The sequence below is a fragment of the Diabrotica virgifera genome, chromosome 8 (assembly GCF_917563875.1).
Source record: "Diabrotica virgifera virgifera chromosome 8, PGI_DIABVI_V3a".
Taxonomy (NCBI): domain Eukaryota; kingdom Metazoa; phylum Arthropoda; class Insecta; order Coleoptera; family Chrysomelidae; genus Diabrotica; species Diabrotica virgifera.
In genome coordinates, this window is record NC_065450.1 from 224,436,297 (window position 1) to 224,458,800 (window position 22,504).

The 22,504-nt window shown below is 34.9% G+C and overlaps 1 protein-coding gene across 4 annotated transcripts in view; it reads left to right on the forward strand.

The window, feature by feature from the left end:
* The window catches only part of LOC114336844 (protein FAM135A), a 74,436-nt gene that overhangs the window by 22,079 nt on the left and 29,853 nt on the right, over positions 1 to 22,504 (forward strand). For all 4 annotated transcript variants that reach the window (XM_050657524.1, XM_050657525.1, XM_028287232.2 and 1 more), the window contains exons 2-5: positions 3,219 to 3,333; positions 3,787 to 3,972; positions 8,456 to 8,713; positions 14,020 to 14,049. In XM_050657524.1, the coding sequence (XP_050513481.1) occupies positions 3,257 to 3,333; positions 3,787 to 3,972; positions 8,456 to 8,713; positions 14,020 to 14,049 (551 nt within the window). In that variant the 5' untranslated portion in view covers positions 3,219 to 3,256. The remainder of the gene's footprint in view (positions 1 to 3,218; positions 3,334 to 3,786; positions 3,973 to 8,455; positions 8,714 to 14,019; positions 14,050 to 22,504) is intronic.

The window sequence follows — 22,504 nt, forward strand, 5'->3', positions numbered from 1 at the left end:
TTTGATACTACTGCATGCGACTCAGGGCCGAAGTCTGGAACATGTACCATTCTTCACCATAACTCCAGAAAGGGCTTACTTTTTTTAGCCTGCCGCCACCACATTTCGGAACTTATAGTTGGATCTGTGTTTGATGAGGTAATGAGTAGTAAATCATCTGGCCTCCAAATAAGTATTTTCGAAAGATTCAAGACAGCTGGGCAATTATAGACAAAAGTACTTTTGAACTGGCTTCCAAAGAAAAGGGTTCGTTTCTATTATCCTGGAGCCATGCAGGGGCGAGATGGATATCGATGTCTAAAGTTATCTATGCTATAAAGATGTGCTCTTCGCTCTTCGCAGTCAGCGCATACTTGAGGGACTAGATACAAGCAACATTAACTATTGAAGCGCCATTCAATGATTTCGACTTAGGAAACCGCTCCTTAACTACCCTCACCAAAGAAGTGCCATCGTAACGAGCCAAAACTTCAAAAACACTTATGGTATCTATCTGAACATCTCTTTCCGATGAGTCTTTTTTATTCCAGGATACTTCCAGAATCCAAGAGATTAACGGTTGCAGCTATGGAGAATCAAGCTGCTAAACACCCTCTAAAACGTGCTACTGATATGAAATCTTGTGCATTTTTGGAGAGCAAAGGTCTGGAGAAGTTTTTACTGTAAACTCCAAACAATTCTTCAACATGCTTGGACTTCTTGATGACTTTTTAAAAAGAGATCCGGTTCAATGGAAAGATGATGAAAGTTTCAAGGCAGCTTAAAAGATGGTGAAGAATTTCGTGACGACAAATGATAGGGCATAAAGAGGAGTTGCACTAATTAAAGATCTTAACAAAAACTCACTAATAAGGAAGAACAGTTACAATAACTCTTGCAAGTAGTCGCGGAGCATCGAAAAATTTTTCCGGGCTTTATAAAAAGCGAAATCTTGAAAACAAAACAACACAAAAAGTAATAACTGTAGTGAATCTTTCTTATAGGTGTTAAAGATCATAGAAATTATTTATTTTTATTAATAAATTATTTTATATATCCCAATATTTTATAATGGCAATATACTAGCATGAATAACGAATATACGAAACTTCCAGACCCGGGGCCACCTCTAAATATTCACCGATTTTCATGAAATTTCGCACGTTTAAGTTTGACGTATAATGGAATACTTTTGGGGGGTGAGAGGGTGAAATTTCAAAAATTAAATTTTCTCACATATGTTAAGGGCCACCCTAATGTACACATTGGCGTACTCCAGACGATAAAATTATATTATCGTCACACACTGACAAAATCACTCATTAGCAGAGCACAGAAAGCAGAGGCCGGAAAACCCCTAACCACGAAATTCGTGTTACAAACGCAACAAACATTAAAACCTGCTTGAGAGATATTGTGGACTTAAATCGGTTTTTCGTAGAACGCATGGACTTCAATGGCTTTTCCATTCACGACTTATTTTTATGGACGGGGTCGAGTTCGCTCCCAATGGTAAGAATTTTACCTGAACTAAAAAATGTAGAGTCCGAATTGGCTCCCATAGACAAAATTTATTTTACCTAAACATGTCGAAAATATCACCCAGCGTTGTCACTTCTTTCAAATTTTCTCTTTTTGTTAGAAACAGGTACCTTCCTAGAAATATCTATGGGAAAGGAGGAAGACCTAACCCTTCGGTCCTAACTTAACTTTCGGGTATTAGAGTGTAGAGCGCAAACCGGCCGATTTCAGGTAAGAGCGCAAAACGGTCGAGCGCATACCGGCCGACACCGATAATTTGTGTTAAAATTGCCACATATGCCAATGTTGAACTAAAACAAACTCTAAAAGTATTTGTCTAAAAGTATAATTTTCCTATAAAAAGTCTATATCACTATGTAAATTTCCTAAGCAGTATAAATATTACACGATTTGCAACAATGTCTAATGTTTCCGCGATTATATGAGAGCCTACCCGCATTCATGCGGGAGCCAATTCGTACCCTTCTAAAATATACCTGAACGAAGCGGAGCGAACTCGACATAACCGATTTTTATTTGAGGTTTGTTTGCCTGGTTGCACCAACAGATATTAAGCTTAAGACAAGACCTTAAGGTGGACATTCCCGGTCATGCCATCGCGTCAATTGACGAATCATGATTGCTTATTTGGCGTAATGCCAAAATCAGAATTTCCATTCTCTTCGTAATCCATCGCGTCATGCCGTTGCTGACGCCAAGCCATCATGCAGTCTGCTCGTGAGTGGCGATACACCGCGTCATGCCATCGCGCCACCCTCCCGTCAATGTCCAAACAATTGAGGTAGGAGTGGTCCACTCCTACCTCAATGGTCCAAATCCATATCCATTTTTCGTTCATTTTACGCCGAGGTCTTCTTCGGAATCCAACATTGTGCGTCTTCACTCAACCACGTCAAATACGAAATGATATCCAATTTGGAGTGATCGTGAATGAGCTATGATTTTGGCCTCAATCCATTTGACTGAAGCCATTTAGCGTGGCTCCAAATGGATTGACCGTGAATGGTTAGCTTTAAGCTTAAATATAAATGTAAATCCTTATGCTGGGGCCACACTGACTTCTAATGCCGTTAATTATCGCATTATTTGACATATTTCCAATGCAAATAATGCGATAGTTAACGGTATTGGACGCTAGTGTGGCCCCAGCATTAAAGTATATGCTGAGCTGGGCTAAGCTTGCGCTTAAGATCTGTTGATGCAACCAGGAACAGGGTAAAAGTGCAGACACGAAACTATAATAAATGATGTACAACTTAAATTCGGGTATAATGTGACTTATATCGTTTTTCCCCTGTACTCTTCATCTGATAATTCAGGGAAAGATCCAAGGTAAACGTTGGTACTGGTAGAAGAAAAACATGGCTGAAAAATCTAAGACAATGGTATGGAGAATCGACTACATAATTAGTTAGAGCTGCTGTCAATAAAGTCAAGATAGCGAATATGGTAGTCAACATAATAAAAGATCAATAACGGTCATGGAACTAGAAGAAGATATTCATGTCCAACCCTAGACAAGAAAGGACACTTTAAGAAGAAGAAGAAACCTAACGTTATTCGGCAAAAATTTGTGTGATCACCATACCAATAAATCTTATAAATAAGCAACTTCCAAGGCAATCCTAGTATCGCTTTTTTTCCACAAATCTCAATTTTTTATGGCCTCTATTCTAATAATTATATGTTATTTACAGGAATGTAGTCAAATACCAAAACTGGCCCGTTCAATATTATGAGTGAGTTGCAGTCCACCATAGAATTTTCAGTGGAGCTGTTTAAATTTTACAATGTTGACTTATTTCAAAGAGGGTACGTAAAGCTTGTATCTATATTTTTTAAAAAACATAATATACACGTTTAATACTAAAGTGACACAACTCAAAATTTAAGAATGGTTAGTTATGCCACTTTATTATTAAAACTGTATTCGGCATCGACCCTTTTACGTTACCATTTTTTTAGAATGTATCAAGTCCGCTGTATATGCACCTTTAATACTAAAGTGGCACAACTCAAAATTTAAGAATTTTGAGTTGTGCGACTTTAGTAATTAGTTAGTGAAATTTAAGAATTTTGAGTTATGCCGCTTTATTATTAAAGGTGTATTCTGCATCTACCTTTTTACATTACATGTATCAGGTGCGCTGTATATACCCCTTTATTACTAAAGTGGCATAACTCAAAATTTAACAATTTTGAGTTATGCCATTTTATTAGTAAAGGTGTATTCTGCATCGACTTTTTACGTTACCATCTTTTTAGAATGTATCAAGTTCGCTGTGCTTTGCGAGTCACGTCAAAATTGAACGTAGAAATCGAAGTAACCACTCCAGAAGTCACGACTGGACTGGGCACAGCGATCGTTTTAGGAAATTATGGAGCTTGTCGACCGTTTCAAATACTTTACCGAAACGAAGAAGTCACACTCAAGGATGTAGTGTTATTCAGGTAAATATAACCTTTCAATATCATCATGCAACCTCGTCTGACCACTGCTGGACATTTCTGGTCTCTCCCATTTTTCGCCACTCTCCACGGTCCTGTGCATCTTGTTGCCATTTCTTGGATATTCGTTTAATGTCGTTCATCCAGCGTGTTGGTGGTCGTCCTCTGCTCCGTTCGTCTTCTCTTGGGCGCCAGTCAATTAGTTTTCTGGTCCATTTTGAGTATTTTAGTCTCGCTACGTGACCTGCCTAACTCCATTTCAGCTTCGCTATACGTTCGACGACATCAGTGATGTTCTTGGTTCCTTATTTTGTCTTTTTTTGTTACGCCGAGAATTGATCTTTCCATGCGCTTTTGTGCCACTCGCATTTTTAGTGCTGTTGTTTTTGTGAGCGTGAGAGTTTCTACTCCGTATGTCATAATAGGAAGAACGCATTGGCATTTGGTAAAATGTCTTCCGTTTCATAGCTATCGGAATGTTGCTCTTAAATATGTCTCTTAGTGCCGCTCAAGCAAGTGTTATTCATCGTTGAAATTCACAGGTCTGATTATCCTTACTTATTCTGATTTCATGACCGAGATATATATGTACTTTTCTGCAATTCTACCACTTGATTTTGAATAGTTAGGTGTTCGCTGGGAACTAAATTTGTCATAAATTTAGTCTTAATGATGTTAATTTTTAGAGCTATTTTTGAAGATACGTTTTCTAATTCCTGTAGCATTTGTTGTGCTTCACCCAGATCTTCGGTAATAAGTACTATATCGTCGGCAAAAAGCAAATGGATGAGCATTTCCCCATCTATTTTTATTCCTCTATTTTCCCACTTTAGCACGAAGGTATAACCTTTAAATTGTACTAAATAATTTTTATTGACACACTATTCGGAAGACTAATAACAGTATAGGTCGACAGAAATAACTGAAACTGCCAAGGTCAGACCGATCGAAAACTTTGGTTACGCGACGTTGTCAGATCAATCGAGTTTTAAAGGATTTTCAGATTTATTACTTTTTACCTGTTTCATAGTAAAATGGTTTCTTCTGCTCCTGAGTAAATTTTAAAATATTGTGTATAAATTTACTGAATTGTGTACTTAGTGTCCTATTTTTCACGACATTTGCAATATTTATGTTTATTAAAAAATATTAAATGTGTTCTAAATAAACAACGATTCGACGATTTTATCTGGCAATATCGCAAAACCACTGTTTTCGTGCACCATGCATGTTAAATGAATCTTTACTCTTTGCACCAACGCGTTCAAATCAAATCCCCTCTACTTGATTTGCTACCTAAGTGACCTTTGCGGTTTCAGATACGTATGTACAGTTGTACATAACTAACGGCTATACTACTGAAATAAAATTTAAAGTTGACAAATTAGCCCTAAAAATACGATTGATTGAGCCTTAGGCAGTGGTGTAGTGGTAAAATTAGCTGTGCCGGAGCTATACCTCTACCGGAAAATTTTTGAAAATTAGCCTACTACCCAAATCGTGAGTTTTAAGGCCCTTTGGCAAATGTTTTGAAAAGTTTAATAATTAAACTAATTAATGATCTTTTAAAGAGTGATAGTAGTTACAGTAGGGCCTCCTACACATTCTCCTCCAAAGAATAATTTTAACTTTAAAATATGGTAAGACTTTCTTAAGGTAGATTATTACAGTTTGATACCTTAAAAACTGTTTTTAAGGTATCAAACCATAATAATCTACCTTAAAAACTCTATAATTTAAGTTGGAAGCCTTGCTGACAAAAATTAAAAAAACACTGGTGTAAGTTAGGCAAATATTGTAAATGACTAAGTTTTCATTTTCAGTAGTATTAATTTATTATTGTGAAAAAATATTGTGATTTATCTTGCTGTGAAAACTATTTCACCTCTTCCAGTAGGTATCCGCGACACGTAACGTAATAATTGGAGCAGAAACACTAAATTAATATACAGTGCACGTGCACTATGCAAAGCAGACGAGACGCAACTACAACTGAGCAGGATTAGCATGGCCGGGTGGGCTGGAGATGCGCAGTAGCTACGGAGTGGATTTCAGTGGTGGGGAAAGCGACTCCGGCGACTCAGTCTCAAGGTTGCCAGATCTGGTGAAAATTCACCAGATTTGGTGATTTTCTAACCCATTTGGTGATATGGTGAAAACTTTTTTAAAAAGCTTAATATCTGGTGATTTTTTGACCTTATCTATATTATATTTTTTTATTTAAAAAGTACGATTATATGTTTTTTATTCGTTATTAAGAATTGCCTAATATTCATATAATACAAAAAGTCTAATTTTGTAATATAAAATGATCCGCCTCTGTGGTGCTCAACCGGGGATTTCCCGAAGTTTACGCTACTCTTGCAAGTGTTCATGTTCATGCACTTCCAATAATTTATGTCTTAGTTTTATAAACAAACCAGTTCAGTTAATATCAACATCAATTTAGCAGTTTTATCTTTCTTGTGTCGGCTGTAGAGTTTTAAGTGATTACTGTTCTTCATATTTTGTAGTTTTGTCACGTTTTGTGTTGGTTTGATCATCTACTAAACTAAAATCCCAAAGGTTCTTAGGAACTATTTTTTCAATTTTAATTTGTATTACAAATTTATTAGCATGAGCAAAAATTACTAGGTTTCCAACAAAACAATTTTGTATAACACCCCGCTCGACGAGGGTCGTCTGTCAGGCCAAGTTTAAGACATAAAACGTTAAGTTTTAAATAATCTACATTGTCGGGATTATCAGTACCTTTTATAAAAATGAACACCTACATTTTACATTATATTTTACAAAAAAAAAATCGTTTCATTTGTATTCTAATTATTGTTTTATTATGTTTGTTCCAACCCTTCACATTACCGTTCTCGAATGGTTACGCGTATGCGCATGCGCAATATTATGTGCAGTAACACATTTTTCGTTACTGCGCATACTCATAACAATCTGGTGATTTTTAGCAAAATCTGGCAACTTTTTAAGCAATTGTCTGGTGATTTTTAATTTTTTGACCTGGCAACCTTGCCAGTCTGTTGCCGCTCTCACTGCCGTGTGTATCGCTCCAGTCTACAGTGTACAGGGCCAGCTCGCTCCGCTACCGCTCCTCGGGCGGGGCGCGGGTGATCGGAGCGTCGAGTGAGCTAGAGAGAAATCGAGGGGGAGAGGCGAGAGATAAGAAGGACACAATATTTCAATATTGTTGTGGCTATTCCTCCTTCCGTGGTGGGGGGAGGGTTGTGGTGACACGGACACGGTAGTGCTGGGCGCGGACCGCTGAGATGTCTATCATGTCTATCCATCAACTATCCCGTCTGCCAGTCGCTCGCTCAACTTTTGCGCTTACAATTACGAACTACCTAATCGTAGCTGCGTATGCCTTAACTGATTAACCACGATAACTAACGTGTAAAAATTACTTAGTAAAGGACAAAACAATATTTTCTAAATAAAACAATTTCAGATCTATTTTTGTCCTATATAAAAAATTCGATTGAAAAAATCGTAGCCGGAGCGCCGCTCCCCCTTCAAAAGCTGTGCCGGAGCGACGCTCCGGACCGCTCCGGCTCCACTACACCACTGGCCTTAGGTATACAGTGTCCTGTACTATGGAGTCGAATCATGGAGGCTTAATCTGAAGGCGATAAGAAGAGTTAACTCCCATAAGAGTTAGCCCATAATCATTCACGGCTAAACATAGGCCTTCTCTAGAAACTTACATTCAGATCTATCTTGCTCTGCTCTAATCCAGTTGGTGATTCAATGATTGCCAACCTTAAAGAGAAGAAGTAGGGGATTAGAAGGAAATTAATAAATGTGAACATACATATAGAAGGGAGGAAAAGGGCTAGTAATAAGGTAAATATTTCCCATATAGGAATATTAGAAAAGTATTACCGTTATCGATGATTATTAGATTGTAATTAACTACCTGAAAAAAAAAATTCTTTCTGAGGAAGCCGAAATCACAGATGAAAATATAACTAAAGCACTAAAGAAAGCCGAAAACAACAAAGCACCAGGAACAGGGAACATAAAAATGGAACTGCAGAAATATGAAGAGCAAGGGTCGTATCCTTTATAAGAAAGGTGTTCAATAAAATTGAAGGAGGAGGATAGATTCCAGATGAGTGGATCTACCATACATGTCCTCCATTTTCAAAAAATGGGACAAAAGATCACCAAATAACTATAGAGGGATCAGTGTAATGTCTTCAATAGCAAGGGTCTTTTCCACAGTAGTTATAAACCCAAAAAGATGGACCATTAGACCATATATAGAACAACACATATGGCGAATATCAAGCTGTATTATTTTTGAAATTCCCCTTAAAAAGACAATTTCGTTTCGTTTTGATTCAGAGGCAGGCAAGCATCTGCACTGATGAAGTTCATTACAGAAACCGCGCTGTCTGTAGATTATGCCTTGCATCTGAATCGAAATGAAACATAAATTATTGTCTTTTAATTCATTTCTTTTTTTGTTTAGATGTCACCTCCTGGTCGACGGAAACAACCTGAGAGAGTCTCTGGAACGGGCCGAATTCTCTCTCATTTTAGAACTATGGTTTAGTGATACATCGCCCGTTTCCATGGTGATGGTCTCCCAAAGGACACTCCAACTAAACATGTCGCCCATCGAAGGCCTGCACTACCATTTGCCAGTTTTATTTGATTACTTCCATCTCTCGGCCATCTCGTTGACTGTTCATACAGCACTGACTGCCTTACATCAACCTTCTGTTAAGTAAGTTATTCACTTTTTTATTGCGGTATACCTAGTGTGACCAACTAGCCCGAAAAATCCGGGACATGGCCCGAATTACGAAGTCGTGTCCCGGCGTCCCGGACAAGGCTTCCGGGCCATCCGAATTTTCAACGTTTTGGTAAAATTCCATATTGAAATTTTTAATACATCATTCTTATAAGAACTCACATCAAATTGAATTGGTGGGACGAAAAGAAGTCGACAATTTCTAGACTGTTATACTAATACCACATCCAAAACGCATGCATTTTATATCGTCGTATATTATAGTTCTACGAAAACTCAAACTCGTAGACTTTTTCCGGTTTCTGTATTTTAATTATCGTCTTCTAAAAAGACGATTTAAAAACACGAATATAGTCGGTTCGCTAAACTCAGACACAACTGGCTAGTGATTTTAGTAAGTAATTTTTTTGTTTTTTGCCAATTTTGCCAAATTGGCAAAATTACTTAATAAAATCACTAGCCAGTTGTGTCTGAGTGTAGCGAACGAATTATATCAAATAATGATAATTATATTTTAACTCAAGGTTCAATTTACATGGAAATCCAACATTAGTTGATTTTCTAATTTTTCGTTTTTTGAGAACGATTTCCATAGAGGTATATATTAACATAGAGGGAGCCTACATTCCGCGCTTCCTGGCGACAAGATCTTATGGACTGGTTTGCTGCATCTCTTTCTAACACAATTGTATGGAAAATCTATGATGACATTCAGTGTGAATATAGGCACGGAAGAGGAGGACAACTGTAGCAGCTTTACTATCCGTAAGAGTGAAACAGCACTAATCCAAATAAAAAAGATGGTGTCGTCACTTCGCTCTGAATGACACTCTCTCTATGCTAATATATAACTCTATGACGATTTCCGGCTTGAAAGTCGAAACGTCAAAAACAAAAAAAGTCAAAAAACAAAAATGTAATTATAATTACAACCCATTCCAACAAAAAAATTTTTGTCAACATAAAAATGTTAAATAATCAATAAAATGATTATATTAAAGTTTTATATTTAAAAAAAATGGCCCGATTTTCATTGAAAAGTCCCGGATTTTAGGTAGTTTTTTCAGTCTTGTCCCGAATTCGACTAAATTGGAGTTGGTCACACTAGGTATACCACAAGAAACCAAGCCAAAAAAGCACTTCAAAAATCGAACAATAGGGAACTTTAACATTTTTGTTTTATTACATAATAATATTCATTTTCGCTTAAAAATAAAATTTCCAGTTGAAAAATGGCAGGCAGGAATTTTTCGATATTTAAATACTTCGTTTTCTGGGGTATGTCTATTTAATTTTGACAGAAAAAATGTAGATGTCCATTAAAAAACATATTAATGACGTCACCACGATGTTCTGATGACGTCATCATAGTTACGTTTACTGTTTTTGCCTTATTATCGGGAAAATACATATTAATGTAGAACTTGCTGTCTTCTGTTCGTTAATATGTAGTCCAGGTTGTATGATCGCCCCCGTTAGGTAACTTATTCCGATTTGTTTTTTGTTTGCACAAACTTACTTAAAAAGGGATCCTTATAACAAATCCACGGGGTGCCAGGTCGGGTAATTGTTAAACATTTTTTTAAACAAATTCAAAAAAATCCATTTTTTTACTTCGGATATATTTTTTATATTTTTTGGGCCGTTCTGAGTAAAAAAGGTATTTTGTGATTTTTCTCTAAAATTGATTGTTGTCGAGTTATACGCGGTTTAAAATTTGAAAAACGCGAAAATAGCTATTTTCAACGCTTAATAACTCAGTTAAAAATAATTATTATGAAAGTCAGAAAGTGACCAAATCAAAGTTTAAAGCCCCCTCTACAAGATACTGAAGAAATTTTTGTTATTATTTTATTACTAAGCTGATATTTTTAATTATTAACAATGTGAGTGCGAAAGAGATGCACTATTCCGGCCGTCCAATGGTGAATCTCACTCGCACTCACATTGACGGACGCCTCAATACACGCTTAGCACTTATTGTTATTAATTAAAAATAACAGCTTAGTAATAAAATTATGACAAAAATGTCTTCAGGATCTTGTAGAGGGGGATTTAAACTTTGATTTGGCCACTTTCTGACTTCCATAATAATTATTTTTTACCGAGTTATTAAGCCCTGAAAATGGCTATTTTCGCCTTTTTCAAATCTCATATAACTCGACAATAATCGACAATAAAAATCATATAACTCGACAATAAAAATCATATAACTCGACAATAAAAATCACGAAAGACCTTTTTTTCTCAGAATGGCCCAAAGAACCTAAAAAAAATTCGGAAGTGAAAAATTAATTTTTTTAAGTTGTTTAAAAAAATTGTTTAAACAATTTTCCGACCACGGTACCTCCTGGCACCCTGGGGATTTATTATAAGGAACTCTTTTTGAGTAAGTTTGTGCAAAAAAAACGAATCGAAATAATTTACCTAACAGGGAGCAAGCATACAGCCTGGACTATAATTGTTATGAAAACTTTTACACAGTTACTCCTACTCACTTTAAGAAACAGTTAAATAAGAAATCAATATCATCTGCATAAAATTACCCTTTTGTGACTTTAATACCTCCTTTATACGTTGACGTCGATTGTTGAGGAAAGGTTTTCTTTGAGGAGTAAACAAAGAAGATATATCACCGAACTTTGCTTTTTGATGAAAATAAGATTACAAACTATCGATTTTCCTTTGAATTTCCTTTGAAAGTTACTTCAAACGAATATTTGTGAACGTACACCATTGAAGTTTAACTACACAAAAAGTCATATTGTTGAATTTAGAGTTAAGACCACTTGAAACGAAACTTTAATGAAATATTCGTGTGAATACTGACGTTTTTTGAGGTTATCCAGATTCTACACCAAATTCTCTAGGTTCTTCTAGGTCAATAAAGAAAAATTCTTATGCAGGCTTTTGAAGGTTCTAAAAGGTAAATAAATAATTATTTCGTTGTAAAACGAAACAAGAGAGCTCTTATTTTAGTCTCCTTTTAGTTAGTTTAGAGAGCTCCAAAAGCACGCTGACCGGTTTAAATCCTTATTAGGATATCATCAGAGACTGCATATTTTCATTCTCTCTGCCAGCATCGATTCACAACCTGACGTTTTGGATGTAGTAGCGACATCTGCTAAAGAAAACGAATTTGAAAACTCCAGAAAACGAGGTAAACACTAGGTACCTTGGGTACCAGGTACTCCGTAGATCACTTCCGATGTCATATTCGTCGTCAGCGACCCAAAAATCTCTGAGTAATGATTTTTGGCTAATTTTTTAATGAATTTGCCGAAAACTCCAGAAGAAGTAGATACCCTGGGCACCAGGTATTCCGTAGAACACTTCCGATGTCATATTCGTCGTTAGCGACCCCAAAAGCCCCCGAGTAATTATTTTTGACTAATTTTTTAATAAATTATTTGCCGAAAACTCCACAAGACGAGGTAAACAGTAGGTACCCTGGACACCAGGTACTCCGGAGATCACTTCCGATGTCATATCCGTCGTTAGCGACCAGAAAAACCCCCGAGTAATGATTTTTGACTAATTTTTTAATGAATTTGCCGAAAGCTCCACAAGACGAGGTAAACAGTAGGTACCCTGGGCACCAGAGCCTGGATTCCGTGCACTGTAGATATCTACAGTCGCCTTCTATCGATGTCAATTGTCATGAAAATATTTGAATTTTTAGCTTTAATTGAATTATTTTCTAGTTTTGCTAGGTTATACTCTAATTGATGCTGAAGTGACACTTAGTAAAACAAGAAAATATTTGAATTAAAACTAAAAATTCAAATATTTTCATGACAATTGCCATCGACAGAAAGCGACTGTAGATATCTACAGTGCACGGAATCTAGGCCCAGGTACTCCAGAGATCACTTTTGACGTCATATTCGTTTTTAGCGACCTCAAAAACCACCCGAGTAGCAAATTTGAACTCATTTCCGCCGAAAATTGACGAGTTCTGAATTTTTTTTATTGTCTGTTTGAGATGCCCTTTAAGAATGCATTTTTTGTATGCAGTTTGTCAATATTATATCATGGCTAGGGGTCACAAAATTTCCTGGCGCATTCACGAATCGAATGCAAAAAGAATTATTAAGATCCGTGTCGTTTTTTTTCGGAGGTTCATTGCTTTATTGCTTCAACTCTTTTATCCATTACATCCGAGAAATGTCTACAATCAATAACTGGCCATGAGCTATACTTCATAATAAGTACAAAGTCAATTTAGTTTTTTATTTGACCATCTACATTCAAGTTTGTGGAAGTTTTTATTACACATACACTACAAAAAATACAAACAAGCCACACACAAAAACTCTCCTTATCTACTTGTTTTGAATGTTTTATACAGTGCGTCCATAAAGTAACGCATAAATTCATTATTTCGTAAACCGGGGACTTTAAACAAAAATCCCGACACAGGTCGATTTTTATTTTTAAATTTCGATTTTCTGGCTTATATATCATACTAGTAACGTCATCCATCTGAGCGTGATGATGTAATTGATGATTTTTTAAATGAGAATAGGGGTCATGTGTTAGCTCATTTGAAAGGGTATTCATTTCTCTATTCAATAATATAAACAATAACATTATTATTTATACTTACAGGGTGTTCAAAAATTTTTTTTTGACAATTGACAAAAATTAATTGAGGCAAAAAGAAGAATGTATGTAATTTCTTTAATTTAAAATACGTTTTACTGTTGTCAGGAAACAGGAAAAAAATGTTTATTTGACAAATAAATTAATATTGTTTTTCACTTAAATTCAATGTTAAAGCTGCCACCCACTTGCCTCTTGTCAGTTTGAACATTTCGTTTAAGTTTGAACATTTCGTTGAAGTCGAACATCAATGTTTATTTTTCAAATAATTTTTTTTCTGTTTTCTGAGAGCAGTAAAATGTATTTAGAATTAAATAAATTGCATACATTCATCTTTTTCTGTTAATTAATTTAACTAAAAATTTGTTTTCTTTGAATACCATGTATAAATAATTATGTTAATGTTTATATTAGTGAATAGAGAATTGAATACCCTTTCAAATGAGCTATCAGATGACCCCTATTCGTATTTAAAAAAATCATCGATTACGTCACCACGTCCATATTGATGACGTCACTAGTATGATATAATTTATGCCAAAACATCGCAATTTTAAAATAAAAATCGATCTGTTTCGTTATTTTTCCTCAAAGTCCCCTGTTTCCGAAATAATGAATTTATGCGTTACTTTATGGACGCACTGTATTATGTACTAATAACAAATTTGTTTTAGGAAAGGTCTACTTCGATATATGCAGAGTTGGTAAGTATTTAAACCACAGATATAAGCGCGATCATAGCAGCCCATAAAAATAGAATGAAATATACAAATATCATGTAAACTATTAATTTCTCAGAAAAAAATGAACTAATTTGAAATGAAAGTATGGCTAATATTCTATTGGTTTATGCAATAATATACAGGGTGTCCCGAAAAGATTGGTCATAAATTATACCACACATTCTGGGGTCAAAAACAGTTCGATTGAACCTAAATTACCTTAATACAAATGTGCTCATAAAAAAAGTTGCAGCCCTTTGAAGTTACAAAATAAAAATCGATTTTTCCCAATATATCGAAAACTATTAGAGATTGTTTATTGAAAATAGACATGTGTCATTATTATGGCAGGAATATCTTAAAACAAAATTATAGTGAAATTTGTCCACCCCATAAAAATTTTATGGGGGTTTTGTTCCCTTAAACCCTCCCAAACATTTGTGTACGTTCCAATTAATTCATTATTGTGGTACCATTAGTTGAACACAACGTTTCTAAAACTTTTTTGCCTCTTAGTATTTTTTCTATAATCGAGTTTTTATCGAGATGCGACTTCTTTTTTAATATATTTACATAAAAATTTTATGGGGGTTTTGTTCCTTTAAACCCCCCAAATGTTTGTGTACGTTCCAATGAAACTATTATTGTGGTACCATTAGTTAAACACAGTGTTTTTAAAACTTTTTTGCCTCCTAGTCTTTTTTTGATAAGTCACCTTTTATCGAGATGTTGCTTCTTTTTCAAAATATACCTAAAAATGTAAATTATAAATAAATTTTCAGATTATTAACAGGTCTCTATAATCGTACTTAAGGCCGGCCATTGGTAATGTTATAAGTATAGGCGATCCCATCACCTTTATAAAGTACACCACTCATAACCTAGAGCATATATGTATACCGAAAAATGCTTAACCTACTAACAATATATGTCGCTAATTACAGCCATATTTTTGCTATCCTACCTGTTGTGTATTGTTTATAAAAAAATGTGAAAATTTTGCTTTTTTCTCAATAAATATAAGAGCGTTTATATCTAAATTACTCAAGTATTTAAATGAATTTCATGATAAAATTTCGTCTAGCACTACAATATATGTAATTGAAGGATATAACGTTAAAAAAATGTGAATTAATAAAGTACTTTTTGCGTGGTGTACTTTTAAAATAAATTTCTGCAATTAATAGAAATTGGCACGTGAAACGTAAATATTGGACATATAATACGAATAAAGTATAGGAATCTGTAAGAATCTAAGCTCTGTTAATGTAGCCATTATGTATAAGATGGCGCTACGAAAAATATTATATATATATGCAAAATTCAGGAGCGTAATGGCCCGTTTGAAACTTTCCTTTGGAAATTTCGGTACTGTACAGACTACTAACGTTTTGAGGAATGCGGGTGGTTCATTATTAGCAGGGCGTACTTGGAATAATATATTGTTTTCACCCAATTTTGAAAAAATGTGAAAACTTTGAATTATCCACGTCCGTCTGTCCGTCCGTCTGTATGTAATCACAACTCCTCCGTCAATATACCAGCTATAATGACAAATGAGGTGTCAAATGAAAGCTTATGATCCAAGGATGGTACTAAAGGTGAGATATTTGCCCTAGGCTGTCTGTCCGACCGCGAATATAACTCATCCGTCATTATACCAGGTAGAATGACAAATGAGCTGTCAAATGAAAGCTTATAATCCAAGGATGGTACTAAAGGTGAGATATTTAACCTAGGCTGTCTGTCCGTCGGTCTGTCCGACCACGAATATAACTCCTCCGTCATTATACCAGGTAGAATGACAAATGAGGTGTCAAATGAAAGCTTATAATCCAAGGATGGTACTAAAGGTGAGAAATTTGACCTAGGCTGTCTGTCCGTCTGTCCATCCGACCGCGAATATAACTCATCTGTCATTGAAAAATGAGGCGTCAAATGAAAGCTTATAATCCAAGGATGGTACTAAAGGTGATAACTTTGATCTAGGCTGTTTGTCCGTCGGTCTGTCCGACCGCGAATATAACTCCTCCGTCATTATACCAGGTGGAATGACAAATGAGGTGTCAAATGAAAGCTTATAATCCAAGGATGGTACTAAAGGTGAGAAATTTGACCTAGGCTGTCTGTCCGTCTGTCCATCCGACCGCGAATGTAACTAATCTGTCATTGACAAATGAGGCGTCAAATGAAAGCTTATAATCCAAGAATGGTACTAAAGGTGATAACTTTGATCTAGGCTGTCTGTCCGTCGGTCTGTCCGACCGCGAATATAACTTCTCCGTCATTATACCAGGTAGAATGACAAATGAGGTGTCAAATGAAAGCTTATAATCCAAGGATGGTACTAAAGCTCAGATATTTGACCTAGGCTGTCTATACGTCGGTCGGTCCGTCCGACCGCGAATATAACTCCTTTGTCATTATACCAAGTAGAATGACAAATGAAGTGTCAAATGAAAGCATGTAATCCAAGTATGGTACTAAAGGTGATAACTTTGATCTAGGCTGTCTGTCCGTCCCGTCCGACCGCGAATGTAACTCCTCCGTCATTATACCAGGTAGAATGACAAATGAGGTGTCAAATGAAAGCTTATAATTCAAGGATGGTACTAAATGGGAGAAATTTGACCTAGGCTGTCTGTCCGTCTGATTGCCAATATAGCTCCTCCGTCATTATACCAGGTAGAATGACAAATGAGGTGTCAAATGAAAGCTTATAATGCAAGGATGGTACTAAATGTGAGAAATTTGACCTAGGCTGGCTGTCCGTCTGTCCGTCCGACTGCGAATATAACTTCTCCATCATTATACTAGGTAGAATGATAAATGAGGTGTCGAATGGAAGCTTATAATCCAAGGATGGTACTAAATGTGCCAAATTTGACCTAGGACTTCCGGTTTTAGAAATGCGACCAGAAGTACTGTTTTAAAGTCACCAGAATAGTACACGTGATATATTATTCGACGCTACTTCGCAAGAAGAAATGTTGACATGTTCTTCGTGTTAGACTTATTAAAATGCTCAGTTGGTGATAATACCAGTCTGATTTTTGCTTTCTGATTTTTGCAGTGTTTAATGAAATGATAACAAATAAATTTTTAGGTTCTGTCCGACAAAATACATGGAATGTTTTCGTAATCTGACCTTCCAAATTTTTAACCTGTTCCACAATTAAAGCTTCGCCTATTTCAGTGTTCCCGTACATCAAAGTTTGTCCGACTAGACACAGTTAAGTTACAAATTTTCAGCTTGCTATTAATCAACTTTTTTTTTGTACGCGAGATCCAGGCCTATAATTCAAATTTAATTTATAAATAAGTGATTTTTACTCAGGTCAGCCATTATGATGAAACATTTTATTTTAGGGAATAGTGGGAATCGGTAATAGGAAATGAAGATCATATTTATTAAAAGTTCATTTCATCTGACATTGAAATAGATATGACAAACGTGATTCTCTGAGTTGGGCTAAATTTTTAAATTCACAGTCAAAGAAAGCCGCGGAACCATTAGTTTTTAATTATGTAATTTTTTACACTCCTCTTGACACTTGAGTTGAGGAGAGTGTCGTAATCGGGAATTGACTCATCACTTTTAAGTTAATGTTATGGTATGTTATGATCAGGTATTAAATTGCCATCACAAATTTCCGAGGATTTTTCTTTCTTTGCAAAGTACCTAATTTTTAAACAATACAGGGAAGTATTAAATGAATTTTAATACAAACGTATTAAAAATACCAATGAAAATAATTTTTTGAAGTTATACTGCTTTAAGCGCGATTTCATTGAGGGTGAAATTTTATTAATCTGCACGCATGCGCACAAAGACAGTATGGAGTTCGTTACTAAATGTTTTAATTTATGTATGTATCAGTCCAGAAAAGTGTGGAAAGAATATATTAGTGTTTTTAAATATATTTTTCTACAAACGTGTTAAAAATGCTACTTTAGCATTGCCAAAAAAAGTGAATTGTCAAATTGTGAAACGTCAAAATATTTATATTTCATTTATTAACATTAATATTAATAATAAAACTTGCTCAATTTGAAAAAGGTGGTTTAAAAGTTTTTTTAAAATTTAATTTAAACTGTATTATTGCATTTTTAACACGTTTTTAGAAAAAAAACTATTAAAATTTGTTAGAATATACAAAAATAAAAGTAGATGGTATTCTGATTTACGTATTGACAATATAGGCAGTTTTGATGTAATGTCAAGAAAAATATAAAAATGAAATGTCAGTCAAGTTCAAGTAAAAGTTTTTGTAGGTATTGTCCTGTAATTGAGAATGAATAAATTATAATTGTTGATTAATTGTTGACAAATTAAAATATTAATTGCCGCCGCCCTACCGCAAACGGCTGCTGTTTAAAAAACACCGCCAAAAATCTTTAAAGGATTATCATTGATTTTACTGCTCGATCCTTGTTCCCAGTTGTTTACAGTAGGAATCGATTGTAGTACCGCCGGTACCACCTCCTGCCAATTAGGCGTTCGCATGGCACGTGCCGCTTGCTTTCATGTAAGCCGCTTTTGGGGCAATTTAAAGAAATAGTAAAATAAATGATAATTTACAACTTTTATTACACAAGATATTACCCAATTCATAAATAAATCAATTTTTAATATATTACAACATTTTAATAAAACTAGAAATTTAGACAAATTTGAGTGATATAATTGTTCTTCCCTGGTATAATTTTATAATATTTGGACATGAAAAGTAGGTAACAAACTATGATGAACCAATATGCGAAATAGTTCATGTGGTGAAACCGCTCCCGCCCGAAAAAAATTATGATTCGGTTTCTTTGTAGATTCCTATTCAAAAATGTCCCCTTTAAACAAATCTGAAGGGTGCCGGGCAAAATTTTGGGGCAGAATTTGTTTAAACAATTTTTTTAAACAAATACAAAAGATTACATTTTTTTTTGTTCTGGAACATATATTTTTAGGTTTTCAAGGTCATTCTAAACAAGAAAGGTATCCTGCAATTTTTCTTAAAAATTGATAGTTTTCGAGTTGTAGGCGATTTAAAATCTGAAAAATGCGAAAATACGCATTTTCGAGGCTAAAACTCATATTTAAATTAGTATTCTTGAGGTTACCAGATATTTAATTTGAAGACTAAACATTAACCTTCAAGATTCTCAAGAGTGATCGCGTCTAACCTTAATTTATACCGTTTTTTTACTTGTTCGCATTTTTTTTGCCGGTGCGGCGAGCTCTATTTCAAAAATCTTCTAGTTTCTTTCAAATAATTCTAAGTATTCTAAACAAAATAAGTTTCTTGACATTTTTCTCCAAAGTTAATGGTTTTAAAGTTATAAGCGATTTAAAATCCGAAAAATGCCAAAACGACGCATTTTTGGATTTTAAATCGCTTATAACTTTAAAACTGTTAACTTTTGAGAAAAATGTCAAGAAACTTATTTTATTTAAAATGTCCCAAAAAATCTAGAAAAAATATTTTTTGGAGGAAAATTGGAGATTTTTGAAATAGAGCGCACCGCATCGACAAAAAAATCGGATGGACATGCATATTTAACAATTAAAACACGACGGTTTAAATTAGGGTTAGACGCAATCACTCTTCAGAATCTTGAAGCTGAATGTTTAAACTTCAATTTAAGAATCTGGCAACCTCAAAAGTTCTAATTTAAATATGAGTTTTTAGGCCTCGAAAATGAGCATTTTCGCACTTTTCAGATTTTAAATCGCCTATAACTCGAAAACTATCAATTTTTGAAAAAAATTACAAGATACGTTTCTTGTTTAGAATGACCCAATAAACTTAAAAATATATGTTCCCGGGCAAAAAAGGTGATATTTTCTATTTGTTTATAAAAATTGTTTAAACAATTTCTGCCCAAAAATTCTGCCCGGCACCCTTCAGATTTGTTTAGAGGGGACATTTTTGAATAGTAATCCACAAAGAAACCGAATCAGAAATTTTTCCAGACGGGAGCGGTCTCACCACATATACTAAAATAGATTTCTCCAATACTTTTGGTTTAGATTTTACCACGAGATACGAGCACAGTATTTATCCAAGTAAAATTTTCAGCGAGACCCCGTCCTTAAACCGCCTAGAAAATTAAAAGTTCGCACCTGATATATAAAACGATTTCGAGTCGTCTTAGCGAGGCCGCACCTGCATACTCTCTGTACTTAACTAAACTATCGACTCACTAAAAAGTCTGCCGTTTGCGGCCTCGCTTAGATATCTATTGCGTTATTTCTCCGATAGAGGCAGCATCTCTCGGGAAAGAATCTTTTCTCTCTGTTGTACCGCCAGTTGGGGACCTCTCTTTCATACAACGGCCGGCCTTAACCATATACAAATATGTGGTGGATTCGACAAATACTCAAAATATCTCGATAAACGCTGGCTTATCGAAAAAGTACTAAGAGGCCAAAAAGTTTTAAAAACATTGTGTTTAACTAAAGGTGCCACAATAATAATTTAATTGGAACGTACACAACAGTTTGGGGGGGGTTTAAGGGAACAAAACCCTCATAAAATTTTTATGGGGTGCACAAATTTAACTTTAGTTTTTTTTTATGATGAAGCTGCCACAAAAATGCCACATCTTCATTTTCAATAAAAAATCTTTAAGAGTTTTCGATATATGAAAAAAAATCGATTTTTATTTTGTAACTTCAAAGGGCTGTAACTTTTTTTGTGTGCACTATTGTATATAGGTAAGTGAGGTTCAATCAACCTATTTTTGGCCCCAGAATCTGTGGTATAATTTATGACCAATCTTTTCGGGACACCCTGTATAGTATAGGGTATTCCCCGAAATATGGCATCGAACATTTTCTCAAAAACTATTGAAAATTTTACAAAAATATTTTTATAAAAGTTGCAAGAATTAATGATTGCGTAGAACCATAAAATATTTTGAAGTATACAGGGTGTCTCTCAGTGGCGTGCGGTGACATTTTCGGAAGAGGAAGCGATTCAATAAGGGTTTAACAAATATTTTCTTACGAGGGCCGAGATCAAAATATATACTTACTTAATAGGTGTATACCTAATGTATTACCTGTTAACTTATATCGACTAAAAACAAGAACTACAAAAAATTAGGTATAGTGTTTAACCCAGTCTGAGAGACATGCACACGCCTTGAGAATGAGATACGGGTGATACAAATTCATTGAGGCAAGGAGGATTTACTCTTATAAGCGGGCGTCACTCCATCCCGCCCCAATGCTTCATACTATCCACTTCCCCTCCGATAGCACTCTGATGCGCTATATGGGCTCTCTATCAGCAAAGTGCTTATTATGTGGGAGTCCTGGATACAAGGACTCACAAACGAAATCCTACCCCGATCAATGCAGGTTAGTGACTCTGACTCTAGTGACTTAGTATATCGTATATCTAGTGACTTATCATCGATCTGTACTGCTTGCTCAGGGTCGAGTCCCTGCTCCAGGCTTGGTTTCTTTAAACTTAAAAAGAAGAGTTCTATTCAAAATTGTTTTTATATTCCGATTTCGAATCACCTTCCATAACACACAACTTTCAACAATATGACACTTATTTACTTATACTTGAGTCCTATTCTCTTATCAACCAATGCAAATTTTTTGTCGATAACATCGTCGTAAAATTTTGGATTTTCTGATAATTGTTTAATAAATGCACTCTTTTTCAATGGATAATAGGGCTAACTTGGAAAGTCTGTCTTCACTTGTAAAATTTATTGTAAAACTTTTGATGCGTTTTAATACTGAAAATCTTCGTTCAACTGATGTACTTGTAGCTGGGATAGTTAGTATGTACCTACTACTTAATTCACTTCACACAGAGACTGATTTAAACCAGTAGTATTCAAAAAATTCAACCGATTCCTAAGTATTTCTTTATCACTAATTTCAGGTGTTTTATAAATGACATTTAACTGAGAATACAAAGCTAGATTATCAAAAAAAAAAAATCATAATTTAATCGTACTGAATTAAATAGGTACATACCTCTGTGGGAGATTTTAATGAATTATAATTAGACATATTAAAATTACATAATTCTACATATTTTATTTCTTTAAAATTTTCAAGGTGATAATTCATTTGTTGTAGAATATTATCAAAAATTTCGATGTATAATCGTCGATAGGTCTCTCTTTCGCCGACAATATCAATCATCATTATTTTTCTTTTAGGTTCGAAGCCCATATTTTCAGCTTTATCCCAAATATTTTTAAACAGCTCATTTTTTTAATCATCATAAGTCATCAAATTGTCTTATACAAAATGCAATGTCACTTGACCTCGTCTGTAAAATGTCGTAGGTACTATAAAATATCAGTAAAAGGAAAAATCTCAAAATGTCAAATAAAATATTAGTAAAAATATTAAGCAAAAAATTGAAATCGAGCCATTTGTACCTAAATACCTACCCCTTATAGCAGCAGT